General features: G+C 34.7%; 1 protein-coding gene across 1 annotated transcript; it reads right to left on the bottom strand.

The window, feature by feature from the left end:
• Positions 1–6,841: 6,841 nt before the first annotated feature.
• Positions 6,842–8,865, bottom strand: LOC113713680 (leucine-rich repeat receptor protein kinase EMS1-like). The gene has a single exon (XM_027237462.2). The coding sequence runs from the start codon at positions 8,606–8,608 to the stop codon at positions 7,445–7,447; it is 1,164 nt and encodes a 387-aa protein (XP_027093263.1). The 5' UTR covers positions 8,609–8,865; the 3' UTR covers positions 6,842–7,444.
• Positions 8,866–18,380: the final 9,515 nt, after the last annotated feature.

The raw sequence follows: 18,380 nt of genomic DNA, 5'->3' as shown, positions 1-18,380 counted from the left end.
CAATTTGATCCATTAATTATGCTGCACTTCCAATTAAGAACTCCGCGTCGACACCACCATTTAAAACCAATTTGCCTTCTAATTAACCAACTAAACGGGAGTAGTTTAGAAACTTTAGTTGAAATGCAAGAAAAAACCTGAAAATCGCCGATGGATATTTTAAACCAAGAACCTGATTTTTCTCCTCTCTCTCTCTCTCCAACATTTCTCTCACAATCCTTATTTTTCTTGAATATCTGGAAGAAAATAATGGGATATTTTCCGTGTTTTCTTCATATTGTTGAATCGATTGCCTATTTATGGATAGGGCTGCAAACGAACCGAACCGCTCACGAGCCGAATCTTAACTCGAACTCGATATGGCTCGTATCTTAACTCGAGCTCGATCAATATCGAGATCGAGTCGAGCTTGAGCTGGTCAAATCAAATTCAAGTTCGAGTTCAAAATATTAAACTCGTTAACTCGAGTATATATGTATATTTTTTATTTTAATAATAAAATTACATATATATATATCCTTAATTTTTAATTATTTATTATGAAAAATATTATTTTATTCATTTTTTAAAAAATAAAATAATTATTTTTTATTTTTTCAAACTCGAACTCAATTCAAATTTGAGTCAAACTTGAGCTTGAGTTTTAGATTGGCAGCTCGGCGAGTTCGAGGTGGAGTTTGAGCTTGATAAAATTAATTCAAGATTCGGTTCAATTAGGCTAAAATTTGATTCAACTCGACTCGTTTACACCCTTACTTATGCATGGAATTTGAGTCCAATTATTGCAGTGATAAAGGAGGAGCTTTTTGGGTTCGCAATCAAGAAGCCATAGATGTTAGGGGTGTAAATCCTCCTTTAAGTTTAGGGTTAATTACATCTACCTCCCTTGAGGTTTGGCCAAACTACAAATTACTCCTCATGATTTGAACAAATAACAAAATGAGCCTTTAAACTCAAAATTCTATAACAAACACCCCCCTCCCGTTAGTTAACAGACGTTTGACTGCTTATTTAGATTATCCCAGCAAAACATATTAAGTGAATGTCCCAAATTACCCATCCTTTAAAGTTACAAATCCCTCTTTCTTGTCTTTCTTTTTAATTTTGTCTTCCTCATCTTCATTTTATTTGTCAAAAAAAAAAAAAAACCAAAACTTTAATGCCATAGAAATAACCTGCGGCAATGGGACGGCGCCATCCGAAACACCGCCAATCACTACCAAAACCGATGAAATGACACCCAAGAACTAGTCTTCTAGCATGTAACTCGGTTTCCTTTCTTTCTTTCTAATTTGTTTCTATATTATTCATCCTTTTGTTTTCTAAGACAAAAGAAAGCTTTTCAAACCACAAGATAAACTAAAGAATGGTAAAACAAAGGCTACCACAGTCCTATGAACTTTCCGTCTAAAGGTCATCAATCCGATAAATACACTCAAGAACATACTCCAATTTTAGATCTACCCAACTATTAAAATAAATAGAGGAAGTCAACCACAAATATCATAGACAATACAACCTGGAGTATCAGCATCAATAAGTTTTTTAGCCATCAGATCTCAAATTTGCCGCAAATCCAATAGATAATTTTTTCTAATGAGCTTTCAAACGGAGAAGATGCATACAGATGAAGGTGGAAGTAGGAAAGTTTTAAAAATCCAAATCAGTGGTACATGAAAGAGATAGGAAAGGAAGGAGATGGTAGTTTTTTTGGGGGGGGGGGGAAGAAGATTAACGGCAGTAGAGAAAGAGATAGCAATTGAGAATGGAGAGGATAGAGATTATGGATGAGGTCCAACTGTTTCTTTCTTCATTTATCTTTATCTAATGATTTTTCTGATTTCTTATTTTTATTGAATTTCTCCGCTGCACAAGGATTGTATTTTATTTATGTTTTGTTTTTTTGTTTTGCATTTTTCTTTTTTAAAATTTTTTTATTAAAACATTTGTATGGAGGATAATTTAGCCATTTGACCATCGCTAACAGTAGGATGCTAACAGAGTTATTGCCAAGGGAGGTAAATGTTATTTATCCAAACTACAAGGACTATTAGGTAGTTTGGCTAAACCTCAAGGGAAGTAAATGTAATTAACCCTTAAGTTTAACGTACAATTCAAGGCTGCACATCGGTCCTTATTGGGCTCCATATTGCCCTGAATTTAATCCACTTAACGCGCTCTTAGCTGGTTTCGCTTTAGTTGGGATTTGACCGTGGAGGTCCAGTGGTCAATTTCCCTGCTTCAGGTAACATGGCAAATGCAATTATTTGATTTGTAAAACGTCTACTTTTTGCTTTGTTTCTTTCTATTTAATTGTGGGCTTGAATTTATTTATGTAGGTCATGGCTGATGAGGGTCTGGTACCGTCTCCAGAAGAAGAAATCAAGGCAAGACATGTCATTGCCAAGCTCAAACAGTTTTTATTTTTTGTTCTAAATTGCAGTAAAAGAGAATCACTTTTTTTTTTTTTTGGGTGCATCGCATAAACACTTGATCCATGTCTCATCATTTGCGTAGTTCTTGTAAGTTGGTTAATCTTGATTCCGAAGTCAAATTGCTTGATATTGCAGAATTATGAGGTGGGGTCGGTTGGGGGTTGAAGATGACATTACAGAACTGCATTTCAAGGCTCGTACCACCCATCATTTTCCAAGGGGAAAAAATGAGGGAGAGAGAGAGGAGATGAGAAGAACTTCCAGTAGATGAAAGAGTACAGACTTTCCTGCATTTATTACTTTGTGATTGTTGGTCAGTTTATTGGGCTTTATGATAGCATTATAAGGTAAGATGAACTTACTACTGTTTCATCACTAAAGTTCCCAAAATACCCCTATGATTTTTTGCAAAATAGGTTTTTTGGCTGAATACCATTTTGCAAAAAAAAACATTGATGTTTTCTCAACTGATTCATCAATTGCTAGGAGTTAGGTTCCGGGGACAGGTCGAAATGGTAGGATTCTGAATGGTATTCCGAGTCGGAAGAAGAACTCTCCATCAAGTAAATGCTCGATTATTCATTTTTTTTTAAATTTTTTCTAATATTTTGCATCATTTTTTTTTTTGGTGATTCGAGCTTTTTATAAATAGCAATTCTTTTGAATAATCGTTAAATAACAGATGTTTTATCTGAAAATGGAGCTGGAAGTTCATGACATCAATCACAAAGACCATAATGACCTGATCATACTTGACCTTAATCACACACACAACGTTCTTTGCATCGGCAACCCCTAAAAAAAAAGACGTGTCAAGAATAACTGAGCCTTGTTCTCAGCATAAAACATCCCAAAATTCATAAAATTAATACTCCCTCCGTCCCACTTTGATAGTTTTGTATTCCTTTTCCATCTGTCCCAAATTGTAGTCCACTTTTCAATTAAAGAATGTAGTTGTTTTTTAATTTTTCTAAAATGCCCTTATTCAATGTAAGTAGTTATTACTATAAATCTACCCCATTTAATGAGAGTTGATCCTTTTTTTACCATCAATTTAAGTTCTCATAAAGTTGTACCATATTTAATGTGAAGGTATTTTAGGAACAAAGCAATTTAAATTTACTGTTCCAACAAAGTTAGCTATTTTTTCTTAAACTGTGTGAAAAAAGAAACAGGACTATCAAAGTGGGACGAAGGGAGTAAAACAATAAAAAGGACATATAAAATAATCCAATTAATATTAGAACAGGTCCCTTCTTGACCTGTTGGATACAGTTATGTCTTGTTATTATCTATATTTGGGGTAAATTTTAACCTTGTTATTCCAAAAGGACCATGCCTTAGGCGCATCTCTTCTTTGATCTTTTTCCACAACTATAATATTTCTAGTTGATGCAATTCAGGACACATTAAAAAATAATACAAAAATATTTTTTTTTGTCTCCTTTGACATTTCGAAATCCAGAAGGCATATTAAAAATATTGCTATTTTACATGAAATCAATATGTTTCCCGCACGGATCTTACAAAATATATTCATTTGAGCTTTGAAATTTGCAAGACTTAATGTAAAGCAAGTCAATTGCCATTATATTTCTCAAAAATTGCAACAAAATTATATATTGCGAACATAAATGTACCCTAGTGTCTAAGACTGCATTATTTCGACTTTGACAAACGTATTTAGTCTTTCACGATCCACACAAGTCTAGGTTTTATCTGTGCAATTCAGATCCATGCGGGAAGTGGGATGAAGATTGTATTTTGATAGTAAGATCTGTCCAATGTTCATTTTTTTTAGACCCTCATCTCCGAGATTTTCAACAAAACATCTCATTTCTTTCACTTTTCATCTTTTCTGTCTATTGGTCATTTGTTTTCTTTTTAAAAATCCTCATCTCCAAGGTCAAAATTCCAAACGCGACATGGGACGATTTAATATTTCTTCATCTATTTCCATCCATCTAAAATTTTTTTTTTTTTTTTTGAACATGACAAGTTTATTTTGAGAATTTGCAGAAGAGAAGATAAGAAGGACCCTTTTTTCAATCAGTGTTAGTAATTATTTAATAATTGTTAGTACCAATCTTAGTATTTTGATTACTTTTAGTATTGATCTTGAGCCAAGATTCAATATTGACCAAGACAAAATTTGATGATTTTCCAATTAAAATATTCTCTAACCGATATCTGAGCTCTGGAACACCTTGGAATTGGTTTCACTTTTCGACAATACACCTCATTTTCGATTCAACCTAGAATTTGGGGCAATTAAGTCTGGTCTAATGTGTCTTAGCGTCACGTCATTCTGGTCTAATATGTACCTATATACATACATACATACATACATATATATATATATATATATATATATAGTTTTAATTCCTTTTTTAGCTGAATAACATTTTACTTTATTCTGCAAAAACTCGTAGATGTTTTCTCAACTGATTCATCATTTGTCTAGTGTTAGAGTTCGGGGACGGGTCGAAATGGCGGCATTTTGAGTCGAAAGAAGAGCACTCCATCAACCAAATGCTCAATTATTCATTTTGATAATTGAATAATGGAGCATAACAAAATGTGGATATGTAGAATTTTGCAAGTAAGCTTTTAATCCTAGACACGCTTTGCAATTTGACAAGGGATTAGCTAGAGAAGCGAAATGGAACTTAAGATGCAAGTTGAGATGGCAATCACAAAGAAAAATTTTAGTTTGATTTAGGTAGCAAGTGGTGTCATTCAGTCATTCAAAGTAAATGATACATTGTTTTGAAAATCGGATTGGACCGGTTAGTTCGACCGATCGGATTGCGAATCGATCATAGTTTCGATTTGGTTCATACCTCGAGTTTATTGAACTTAAAAACTAGTGAGAACCGTGCGAATCGGATTGAATAGTTGAACTGGCGATTTTTTTGTTTTTTGTCTATTAAATTGAAAAATATATATATATATATATATATAGGTTTTCCTTAACCCTAAAAACTAATTATTAAATGTCACATCTACTCACTTTTTTCTCATTTTTTGCCTCTTATCAAGTTTGCATTTCTATTTTCTTTTTTTCTGACTTCCTCCAAACTCCAAACTTCAAATTTTTTTTTAAGTTGCAATCTCTAAATCCAAAAAACGTGATTTAATAATTTAAACTCACAATGTCTAATTCCCATGGACGTGAATTTTGTATAATTTTAGAATATTGTGGTATTTTTGGGTTGGATTTAAGATTATTTTTTAGTAGATACAATTGAGATTGAAATGAAATTGATTTGTTGCAATTTATAATTTAAAATTTTTAATTGTGAAAATCCAAGTTCTTTGAAAATATTAAATTTTTTATCATATAAAGCTTTAAATTAGTCCATTGCATGTCTTATTTTGTACATATATTTTATATAAATTATTTTTAAAAAAATTTCGTTGAATCAGAATTGAACCGGTAAACACCTCGCTAATTCAATTAACGGTCCGACTTTCAAAACATTGAAATGATGACGCGCTGTTAAAAACAGGTTCGCGGAGGACAAATCCCATTCCATCCAACCAACATGTTTTTATAAAAATTCGCCTTCCAAGCAAGTCAACCAGGTTAAGTAATAATTGCGCTTCACCGCAATCCTTTTTTGACCGTCGAAAAGGTGAACTTAAAAGGCGCAGAGCCAAGAAAATAGCACTGGACGAAGGCGAAACAGAAGTACTAATTAAGGTACAAATCTGTGATAAAACTACAACGGATCTACTGATTGTTTCCGGTCGTTGCCACTATTACGCATCATCCTACCTGAAGTTCTATTTTTCCGTCAACACGATTGGTGGTGCATCTCAGCGGAATTTTTCGTCTCTTTATGGCCCAAATACTTTAAAGGGATAATTTCAGAAACCTCCCCTGAAGTTTCTAACAATTTCACTGAGCTCCCCTAAGATTTAAAAAATTATACTTACCTCCCTACCAGTCTAATTAATATGTTATAGTCCACTGTTTAAGGGTTACTGATAAAATTTGCTTAATTCTGATCTGTTAGTTATAATCCCATCATTGTGGATTAGTTGTCATTATTAATAAAAATAACTTTTTTTCAAAAAAAAAAAAAAAGAAAGAAGAAAACCTGAGATTCCTGTAACCAATCAATAAACCGCTATCCATATATTCCAATTTGTCTGGATCTGACCAGGAATTTTCCAGTCATTAAAGAAACAAAATTCTACAAACGTAAATTTGCAAGTGAACATCTCAATTTGGGAATGAACAGAGAGGTTCTGGATGGAGAATTACTTGCCAGCAGCCTCCTGACTTAATCAGGATGCCACGGACGAGGAAAGCCAGAAAAGGAAAAACTAATGAAATGCCCACATCCTCCCTGCACCCATAATGATGGCCCTTAATGCAAAAGACAAGAACAACAACATGATGATGAAGTGAAATCCTTCCAATTTCCAATCAAGAACATGCACGTCACAACATTAATTAATGATAGAAAGTACACAAACTCTCTCGTGAATTGTCACTAAATGATCAGTGACCAGAACCATTCCATGCCAAGATGCGCCTGTGAGGTTCTACACAAAATACTTCCTGCTGTGCATTACAGGAACCAAATTTTGCCAAAAAGTCATGTTTACCTAACACTACTTTGAGTTTCAACCTCCAGGAGTCTTGGATCTTGGAAGTTGGAAGTTGGAACCTCACATTGCAGAAAACAGGGATTTGTGACATCCCAGGTTCTGTAACTAGAAACTAACCACAACTTATGGTACTGATGACCTATTCTAAATTCCTATGTTGAATCATTTAGCTGAGGAATTCTTCAGCCCAAGTACTGATAACCTTTATATCACTCTGTTGCATAATAAGCTGTGTGCTATACATCCCTGTCATGATCACCTCAATTTGCCGCAAGCAAACATTCCCATGTTGCGGTTGCGGTTCTAAACCTAGGACAGGGCAAACCCAAAAATACCAAAAAAGAAAACATACACCTGATCAAACCCCCTCCAAGCTGCCACTGGGCTCATTTTTGTGGAGAAACTCCATCCAACATTTGGGCAACTTCCTTTATTGCTGGCCTAGTTTTACCATTCTCAGTAGCACACATTTTAGCAATTCTAAAAACTTCTATGACCTCGTTTTCCTTGAGCTCATCCTTTAGGATATTACCATCCACCATTTCCATGTACCGCTTTTGCGCCACCATGGTATTAACCCATTCCATCAACCTAATCTCCTTTCCATCTTCCCACGGAAAGGGCAAACTAGGCCGCCTCCCGGTGACAATTTCCAACATCAGTACCCCAAAGCTATAAACGTCCCCCATCATCGTTGCCGTCGTCGCGCCGCCAAGGTATTCCGGCGGCATGTAGCCCATCGTGCCGGCCACCTGAGTCGATACGTGCGAGTGGGACCCCTCGATGCTTCTAGCCAATCCAAAGTCAGCTATATGTGCCTCGAAATTCGCGTCTAATAGCACGTTACTGGCCTTAATATCCCTGTGTATTATTGGTGTATCCAAATTATGCATATAAGCCAATCCCCTGGCAATTCCGCTGATAATCTTAATCCTCGTTACCCAAGATAACGGCAACCTGAAAACTGAATGCTCCACGTCCACGTCATCGGTATCCTCGGACGGGCACGACGTGTCATACAGCCATTGGTCCAAACTTCCCCTCTCGATATACTCGTACACTAAAATCCGCTCCGAACCCGTGGAGCAATACCCGAGAATCTTAACGATATTCCGGTGGTGGATCTTTCCCACGGTCTCCATTTCAGCCTGAAACTCCCGGAAGCCCTGGAATGCATCGGCGTCGAGTTTCTTGACGGCGACAACGACACCGGAGGAGAGCTTAGCTTTATAAACCAACCCGAAGCTCCCGTCTCCGACTATGAGCTCCGGAGAGAAGTTCGCTGTAGCTTGAAGGAGCTCCCCCATGGAAACCGGGTTCAAACTCGAGTCAAAGGTTGTAGTTTCTCCTATAGTAATTGAAGAAAACTCCGGTTTGTTAGTGGGCACTGCCTTGGGCCGGGTATCCAGTGTTCTGACCCGAGATCGGGGTGGATTAGGGCGCTGTCGTTTCGAGCTGGTTCTGCAGATTACCATAAGAACTCCGAAAAGAACAGTTACTGCGAAGAAACTAGCCATGGCTGCTAATACAGCTTGGAGGGTTGGATTCATTTTTCTGGGTTTCCGGGTGGATATTTTTTGTGGGTTGAATCGACTGAGAAGGGAAGGGAGAGGAGGACAGGATCAAAAGGGAGATGAGCCGCCATTAACGGGTCTTAATCTATCTTATGTTACAAGGAAGAAGAGTAGGTGTGTTGTGCTGTCTTGTTGGGTTGACTGAGGTGTACCAGTCAACGGTTTGGTTGTTCTAAAGCTCTTTCTAACATCACAATTATGAATGTAAATTGAACGTAAATTTAAATTTGTTCTTTTTATATATATAATCTAAATTCTAACCTGGTCGTTTCCTTTATATATATTTTTTCTATTACTATTAGGAAAGTGGGAAGAAAATAGAAGAGAACGTTTCAACTAGTTGTTTTAGCACAACTTAGAACCTTCATAAGCTATACACTAAGCTCTGCATGTTCGTGTTTAAAGTTTGGACAGTTTGCTACGTTTTCGTGAACACATTTTTCAATCAACTTTTCACAACATATATATTAAATCGTTATAATAATTTTTTTATAAAAAATTCAGAAAAATGCAATTCAAGACATAAGTTTTTAAAGGGATTGATTGCCCCATTTGACTGGTTCAAGAAAATTGATAATTCAGATTGGACTAACGATTAAGATTTGAACTTTCTAAATTCCTAAATTAATTGTACTGTGCATAAAATTGGATGAATTTTTTTTTTGGGTATAAAAAGGGGAGTTTGATAGGAACCAACTAAATTATCTTGCACTGCTGATGCACTAGTAACGAGTTAGCTGAGAATTGACTACAATTTTTTTTTTTTTTTTGGGGTAGAATGCACTTCTTTCACAATGGTATGCTGTTTTCATTGGCATGCATACCCCCAAAAAGTAACAACTTGATCTAGTATTCAAGTGTACATAGTATTAATTATGTGGTATTAGTCATTGGGTTTGGCATTTTCCAACTCATTTAAGTGTTTTCACTTTTCAACTCATAAAATTGCTCTGTGGATTGTTTGACTGTCAAACGTTTAGGGACGAAATTGGTGCCATGTGTGGTGCCGGCCGGCCAATCACAAATTCAACTGTAAAAAGATTCTAAGGTATTTCCGAGGACTTCAACTTCTCTTTTTTGACTTCGTGGCACGAATGGTTTTGCTCATGAAACCCAAGTTTTGCACACGGATCAAATATTTTTATTTTTAATTAATGTTTTCGTCCCCACTCAGCAATCAACTTTTGAAACTGTATGCAAATACTTTGAGTTTGTTTGGATCGAGGCTTATTTGCAAAATATTACCCCCTCCGTCTCACTTTGATAGTCCCTCTTTTTTCACACAGTTTAAGAAAAAGTAGTTAATTTTATTGGAAAAGTAATTTAGATTGCTATTTTCCTAAAATACTCTCACATTAAATAGAGTACAATTTTATGGGAACTTGAATTGATGGTAAAAAAAGAATCAACTTTCATTAAATTAGGTAGGTTTATAGTAACAACAACTTACATTAAGTAAGGGTATTTTAGGAAAATTAAAATACAACTACATTCTTCAATTGGAAAGTGGACTATAATTTGGAACAGACGAAAAAGGAAAACAGAACTATCAAAATGGGACGGAGGGAGTAGTATTTATTTTCATCACACACACGTTTTTGGGATCTGTCCTAGAAATAGGGATCGATGATGGTCAATTAATCATTCTAAATAATATTTTAAATAATCTCCTATTCAAACAACTCTTTAGTTTTAACATATATGCCAATCTATTCTATGTAATTGTTCCTTTTTTTTTTATTTCTTTTGCTAGTTACTATCACACATTTTGGCTTTTTCTAGTTAGTCTTCAGGAGAGGGTTAAGTCGTGCGAGTGTTTGGAAGTGCCTTATAGGCTTATGCTCCGAGTTAGGTCTCAAAATTGACCTTCATTATCCTTAACAAACAAAGGTAACATCTGTGGTAGAGATAAAAATAAGTGTGGATTAGACTTTTTATGTAGATTATGTTGACCGACTTGACTTTAACATGATGGCTATGAGAAAAGTAATTCATCTTCACATTGCATAATAACATCATATAAGTTAATAGTACAAGGTGTTTATTCAACTACATACTTGAAATTCGTGTACCAATAAACATAAATCAAAGATAGCTACTGTAGTATTAAAGATTTGACATTCTTATAGAAAATATGGACATGGTAACTATTTATACAAAAAATAAAAATTGTTAACCTAAAGATTCTAGCTTACCATGTTAATTAGGCATTCATCGTGTAACTAATGTACTGGTCCATTTTCTTGAATCTTGATCGGTGTAGGGACCTTTGACTGGCTGTGTATCATGTGAGAGTTTTTTTTTTTTTTTTTTTTTGTCATTCATCGCCATTTTATCTATATCCTACTCTATCCTAATCTATCTAAGGAAAGATCCAACTGGACCTATGGAAACATATGAAAATTGAACTATCACCGGACCAAACGAATGCACTACGGCATCCGTCTATCTGAATTTTTTAGAAGATCCGCTTATTCTGGCAATTGGAACCTTAACCTCCACCCCCACCAAGCCTTAGCACTGTATCATGTGCCAGTTGAGAAATCAAATTCCACCATTTCCCATTATATTATATAAGCTATTCTCCAGATTCTCTTCTTGTCATTATATATTTTAGCCTTTTTTTTTAATATGGATTACTATGGTCAGCAAGTCTCTAAAATTATCAATATCGGGATTAACGCTGTACCCCAATTATTCGCTTCTTTTAAAATCCCGTCATGTTACTAGATTGACTTTGACACTAGCACTAACACTCTCGAGATTTTAAAAAACTTCGTTGACCACACTTGCTTTTGAGATTTTGGTAATAATTCAGTCCAAGTCGAGCTAGAATATTATTGTCACGAGTGAGATGGGATTTTTATTCCATGAATGCCCTTTTGGTCCCTGCATCAGCAGGAGATTGCAAGTTCTTAAAAAATTGAAATGATTAGTAAAGTTGAAGGGGTGTAAATGTAATTCAGGGACTTTCAAGCAAGGTTAAAATGGAAATAATTTAACCACCAATTCTTATATGATTGGAAATAAAAAGAGCAGTTACTAAATGGAAGAATTGAACATGTGGCCACGTTCTGTTAGACCATCTAACATTGCGTAATTTTTGCAAAATAGGGTATGAATCTAGAATTGTTTGTATCTAGTCTTGCTAAGCAACGTGATAAATGGCAGCAAGTCGGTGAAAGTCAATCCTTGAATAGCCTCTTAACATATTTGTTTGAATACTGCATTAGTTGTCAAAATTTATTTGCTCGCATTATAAATATATTTTTTAATTATTTTTTTATCTCGTACATATCATATCGAAAAAGATGCTACAAATATTTTTTTAAAAAAAAATTATGTCAAATAATCTACTATCCAAGTGCACTATTACGCTGGGAAAATACATTATTCGAAATCTCCTAGGATAGAGTTTTTTTTTTTTTTTTTTGTGGGGGGAGGGGGTAAGTAGATACTAGGGCTGCAAACGAGCCGAGCCGAGTCGAGCTTTGAGTTAATCGAGCCGAGCCTCCAAATTGAATTGAACTCCAAATTGTATAAAAACACTACTATATATACTTCCTTTTATAAATTGAATTGAACTCCAAATTGTATAAAAACACTACTATATATACTTCCTTTTAATTATGGTACTATTTAGGAACTTTAACTTCCCAGTTATATACTATCTCCTTGCTTGGGATTCTAAATGGAAACTGTTGATCCTGGACGACAAAACCCTGATACTGCATGAGATGATCCCTTAAAAGAAGATATCACTTGGGAATCTGGGATGAAATGCATCCTTAAAGCTTAAACATTTCCCCCTTTCATAATCTCTTTTTAAGAAAAAGAAACAAGATATTCGACTGACGGTGAAAACGTGCCTAAAGAAGAGATTTTGACTAGAAAAAGGGGGAAAAAAAGGGAATTTTTTTGTCGTGGTCATATTCTTGTTGGAGCCCACACGGCGGTCAAGCCAAAACCCTTGCATAGCCAAATTTATAACACGGTAGCATACACCAAAACTGAAAATCCATGGAGGCCAGGCTTGAAAATGGCAAAAGATTCTAAGTCCAACTTCTACATTTAGAGAGGACATAAAAAAAGTTTGAAATTCATGATGGAGAATTGGAAATGCTAGAAAGAATATGCAGACCATTAAGGCTACGTATAGGCACCCGCTAGCCTAATTACGCAGATGAATCGAAAAAAAAAAAAAAGTGATTCATCAAGATGGATCGAAAAAGAAATCTTTATTGATTCTACCTCTTATTTTTTATGAAGAGAATGGATCTTTTTTTTTTTCAAAGGATCAGGAAAAAATGGGTGTAACTGCAACATTAAACGTCTTAATTTTTACATAACACAATTATAATAAAAATGTGCATAAATATAAATTACTGCATCTTTACGTTTAGACACTTTTTTAAATTAACTGCAGTTGGTCTGAGACCAACCCCCATTAGCCAAATCGAATATTAGAATATATTAAAGATACGTTTTAACTGAAAAAAAAAAAGAGAGAAAGAAAGAAAGACCTGCTAAAAATGTGCAACTTGTAAACATGCTATACTAGTCAGTTCTTAATCACTCATTAGACAAATCCTAGGATGAGATTTCAGTTCAGTTTTCCCTCTATAAAATAAAGGATTAATCTTTCCTACACCGACAATAATATATACACAGTCAGCGTTGGAGGAATAGTAACTATATAAAATTTGAATTTGAAATTCAGCTTTTGCACATATGTCATAAATTAAACGATGATAATGTATATACTATCAGTGTATATAAGATTTACTCATAAATACATAATCGATTACCCCTTTTGCACCTAAAAGGTTAAAGTTAGTAGTTTATCTCTCTCCACCAGTAATCACTTTTTCTTTTTCTTTTGTTCTGGGCACTGTAAAACAAACATCGAATGAATTTTCAGTCCATAAGTAGTCAACTATCCCTTTGTACCCAAAAGATCACAGTTAACATCTCTTTCTCTCCACCAATTTTCACCTTTTCTTTTTCTTTTGTTTTTCAGAATATCCAAGTATAGCATTATAGAATTAAGCATGCTCTCTGTGTATCTCCTACAGGGAAAGAATCCAATATCCCAAATTGCTAATCGAAGATTTTTTTTTTTTTTGGGGACCAAGTTGATGTTTTCAAAAATCATTATTGAGTATTGACTTTAATTCCTCATGTTTCGGTTTCAAACAATTGAAAGAACTGGACAAACTTCACATAATCATTGCTAGTAAATTCCACAAAGCACGGCTTAAGTTTCTCCCTTTTGCAGTATGATTTCATTTAAGCACAAATATAAGTGGCGTTTATTTGAGCCAATATCGTTAACCTTTATTTAGGCCAATTCTATTGTTTTCTTGACTACTAAATCAAACTTAAGAAAGAAGAGAAGAGTCACTCTCCACCTCCATAGTTAAGTACGACCCTAGTCAAAATTGTTAATTATGAATTTTCTGTTATGGCAAAATCAGGGGCGGAGCCAGAAAAAAATTTTAGTGGGGGCAAAAATAACATCAAAATTTTTTATCTACTCTTTTTCTAATTTTTTAAGCAAAAGAATAATAAATTCACCAACAAGTACAAATGGGAGAAGAAAGAGGAGCCGTCGGTTGTGAAGGGAAAATGGAGACCAGAGGAGGAAAGGGAATTGGGGAGTGGGAACCAAAAGAAAAGACTGATATAATTGGTACTTGGCTCTGTTGGGGGAAAAAATGGGAGACCAGGGGAGGAAAGTGAATGATATAAATTTTGTGATCTATTTTTTACATTTGTTCTAAAAACACTCTGGGGGCACCTTTACAATTATATCAAAATTGTATAACTATTATACAAATTTGAGGGGAGGCAGTGGGGGCCCATGCCCCCAGTGCCCCCACCTTAAATCCGCCCCTGGGCAAAATCACTGAAATAACCTTAGAACAAATTCCATTTTCTCACACTTTCAAAGTAGCTGCATTTTGGGAAGGCATAGCACAACTAATATTTACAAAAAGGTATAAAAGTTCTATTTCCAAAAGTTTGTGGCAGGATTAGTTGAAATGTTCTTGGGCAAAATTTTGTGACAGTTATCCTGAACTATCCATGGCTTATGTAGAGGGTGGCAACTTATCTTACTACATGATAATTATATCATAATATGCTAAAGGCATATTCGGGAATTCGTGTCTGATGTTATACGTTTGGATTTGCCAAATTATCAATTACAGAAAATTTAGGGGATTGAATTGTAATTAACTTCTTATCAGATTTGAAAAGTTGAAACATCCCTTGAAAAAAAAAAATCCTCCCCAATAAAACGATAAATTTGTAATTTTTTACAAAAAAAAAAAGAATTTAGATTAAGGGCCAAAATTCGTAAATAAGAAAATGAGCAAGTAATAATAATATGAAGATGACCATGAATGAATCTAAATGATTTAGAGTCAAATCTAAGTACAAAGTGCATGTCCACACCTAACCTAATCTGGAAGTGCTTATCACTTTCTCAAGGCTCAAGTGCCCCATAGAACAATGTATCAACCACCATAGCCCCCAATCCTGCACCTACTATTGAAGATTTCTATATTAGTCATGCATGCGCAAATTCTTTGAAGATTTCTATTATTGACTCGGCCTAACTTCACAAGTAACCTATAATACTCGTGTGGTTTGTAATAAAAACAAGAGGAGGTTTTCAACTTTGCAAGGTACAAGGTAATGTTAAAAGGTCATTATTGCCTACAGGATTACACTAATCAGTGCAGTCAAATTGGCTTTTACGCGTTCACATTCACATCTGTCTTCTTTTTTACACTAAACACTTCTTAATTTAATTTTATTCTGTCACTCATAACGCTTATACGAGGTTTTCGTTAATTAAATCCTAAAGTTACACGTACAAGTACTAAAATTATTGCAGGTTCATGCATTTAAACGACTAGGATTATCTTGTATCATGGCACAAGTCGACCTACTCGATAAGTATTGACAGTTTTCTTTCTGCTTTTCTTTTGTCCCTTTTTCAATTTTTTTTTTTGGTTTTAGCAAATCAATGAATTTAGCCATCATGTATAGTAATAACCTTTGTTATATTAAAAAAAAAAAAAATGCAGGACTCCAGCAGTCGTATGTTTGTCAATCAGTTCTCCCAAGCCAGCAAGAAGTAACTTACCAAGAAGAAACATAAGAGAGTAACCAAAGTAGCCTGAAGTTTCTTTCCCTCAAAACTACGGGTTATTAGGTTTACAAGTCACAAAATCTGCCACTCATGCAATATGAGGTGCAAACAAAGAGTAGTATCCTCCTACGTTTAAGGGGAAGTGGCTAAACATAAACTACGTGATTTATGAGTAGGGATGTAATCGAACCGAGTCAAACTCGAGTAGTGCTATACTCGAGCTCGACTCGACTCATATATTCCTAGGCTCGAGCTCGGCTCGAACTCGATCGAGTCAAAAAAATTGATACTCAAAACTTAACTCGATGTACTCGCTTTAAACTCGAAACTCGACTCAATAAGGCTCGACCCTTAGTCAAACATTATAAAGCCGAGTCTAATCAAGTTTTTTGACTCAACTCGACCAAAAAAATGAGGCATTTTTTAGACATTTTTTTTAGGTATTTTTATAATTATGTTATTACTTTTTTACCCTTATAAAATTTTATTATAAAGAAGAGTATATTGTAAATTCTGTATAACCTATACCCATAATAGTCATTTTATAATTATAATACATATATATTATTTAAATTATAAATATATTATTTAAATAGCCCAGCTCGACATGCCGCGAGCAAAAAATTTGAGACTTGAAACTCGACTCGAACGCCAATCGAGCTACTCGAAACTCGGCTCGAACTGGGTCAACCCGAGTTTGAGCCAAGCCGTTGACCAAGCTACTCGCGAGCGCGAGTAGCTTGGCTCGCGTACATCCCTATTTATGAGCACATAGTAGACTCATCTGCCTAGTATTTGCCGACTATTATGGTGGCATAAAGATGTGATTGGTAGCTTGAGAGAATTTTTGACAAGAAAAAGAAAAGAAGTAGCTAGGCGGGGAGGATATACGAATCTGGCATTTGGTTCTTGATTATTGAATTCAACTGAACATAATAATGGTGGCATGAAGAAGCTCTTTTTTTTTTTTGGTTTTTCATTCTTCCGCCCTCTTCGCATCCTTTCTTTCTGGTCGTGACTGTCAAGTTTAAAATTCGAACTCTAAACTTCACCTCGGGAGAAAATAGCACGAGGAGGCTTGATGACAAGTATAGTTAGTTTTTAGAAGAAAGAAATTTGAACTGCGGAAAATGCCAAACAGCATGAAATATAAACTAAACCCACAAATGTTCTTTGGAAACTCTGATTTCTTGTTTTCTTTTCTTTTCAACTTATATCACGTTCGATCCTAAGGAATTAAAAGTGGAGCTGCTTAATGAACGACACTAAATTGCAAAAGGTCACTAAGTACTCAAAAATAAATTTTATCTTCTTTCAAGTCAATTCGAAAATGTAAACGTCTTTCACCAAAATTTCCAACTAAGTTCTCGTAATATAACCGTTCTTTATAGTTTTCCTTTCTTTCCCACATTCTTTGACTCGCCAAAATTAGTCGTAGACTAACTTCACTAACAACCTACTCACCTGGTTTATAAATAGAAGAAAGATAAGTTTTTTCTTTTTTCTTTAATTGATTGTTAGAATTAAGAATCGACTTTCTATGGTTACCTTAACTTCAAATAAAGCATCATCGTGCAGGCTTTCTTGAACACTAATTAGTATATCTAAATTGACTTTTAAATGTGCGACGCTAAGTTGCAAAGGGTTACTACATACTAAAATATAAATATTTGTGAAATTTCACGTTCTTTCAAGTCAATTCCAAAATGCAGAAGTCTTGTACCAAAATTTCCTTCTAAGTTCCAATAACATAATCCTTATCCTCAACAAAAATGCTCCCCCCGTCTCGCAAGTGAGTTTCTTGGGTATTTGTCTAAAACTTTACTGTAATTTACTGTAGAAGTTTTTAAAAAAATATTTGAAGTGTGTTTTATTTTGAATATTTTAAAGTGTGTAATTTAAAAATTTTGAGAAATTTTTTGAGATTACTGTAACTAAAGTTTTTAAAAAACATGTAGCAGACAAACTTGGCAAAAAACTTATCTGCCAAACATATTAAGAGAAGCTTAAACAAAAAGTAAAACTTGTCCACAGCGATTCAAACATCAGATAAACATCCCCTTACATAACATCACTTTTAACAGAAGAACAAAAATATCTTTTCCACCATAACAAAAAAAAAAAAAAAAAAAAAAGAGAACTAGTTTAGTAGTATTATTTATAAATTCGGTCGGAAGAATTCTAGCATTGGTTGGTCTAGATTTTCGAGTTAAACCATTGGATGTAAATATTCAAATGCATTAGCTAGCTCAGATGTTTCAGGCCTTGAGCTAGTGATCCTTTGTGTTTATGGTACTAGACGTGCATTAATTAGTCTTGAATGTTGTACCTGCTCGTGGATTTCTGTCAAATAAGAAGCATGCAAGACAAAAAACGATCGAGTTTAGGCTTCTTTATCCCTTTTAAACATTTGCTAATCCACTATATAAGCCTGACAATTAAGTCAATCTTTTTTAATACTACTATACGTTAAAAGGGTTGATCTATATCTATTTCTATTCAGCAGCTTGCCCATGGACTTAGTTGCAGCTTGCTACCCCTAACTTACAGTTTTATATTGCTCCTGACCAGTCAAGGCCAACTCAT

The sequence above is a fragment of the Coffea arabica genome, chromosome 10c, assembly GCF_036785885.1.
Source record: "Coffea arabica cultivar ET-39 chromosome 10c, Coffea Arabica ET-39 HiFi, whole genome shotgun sequence".
Lineage (NCBI taxonomy): Eukaryota > Viridiplantae > Streptophyta > Magnoliopsida > Gentianales > Rubiaceae > Coffea > Coffea arabica.
Note: the sequence above shows the minus strand (reverse complement) of the source record. Positions and strands in the feature narration are given on the sequence as shown.

Bases quoted from the DNA above. Each gene is read 5' to 3' on its own strand.
- LOC113713680 (XM_027237462.2), bottom strand. From the start codon at position 8,608: ATGAATCCAACCCTCCAAGCTGTATTAGCAGCCATGGCTAGTTTCTTC.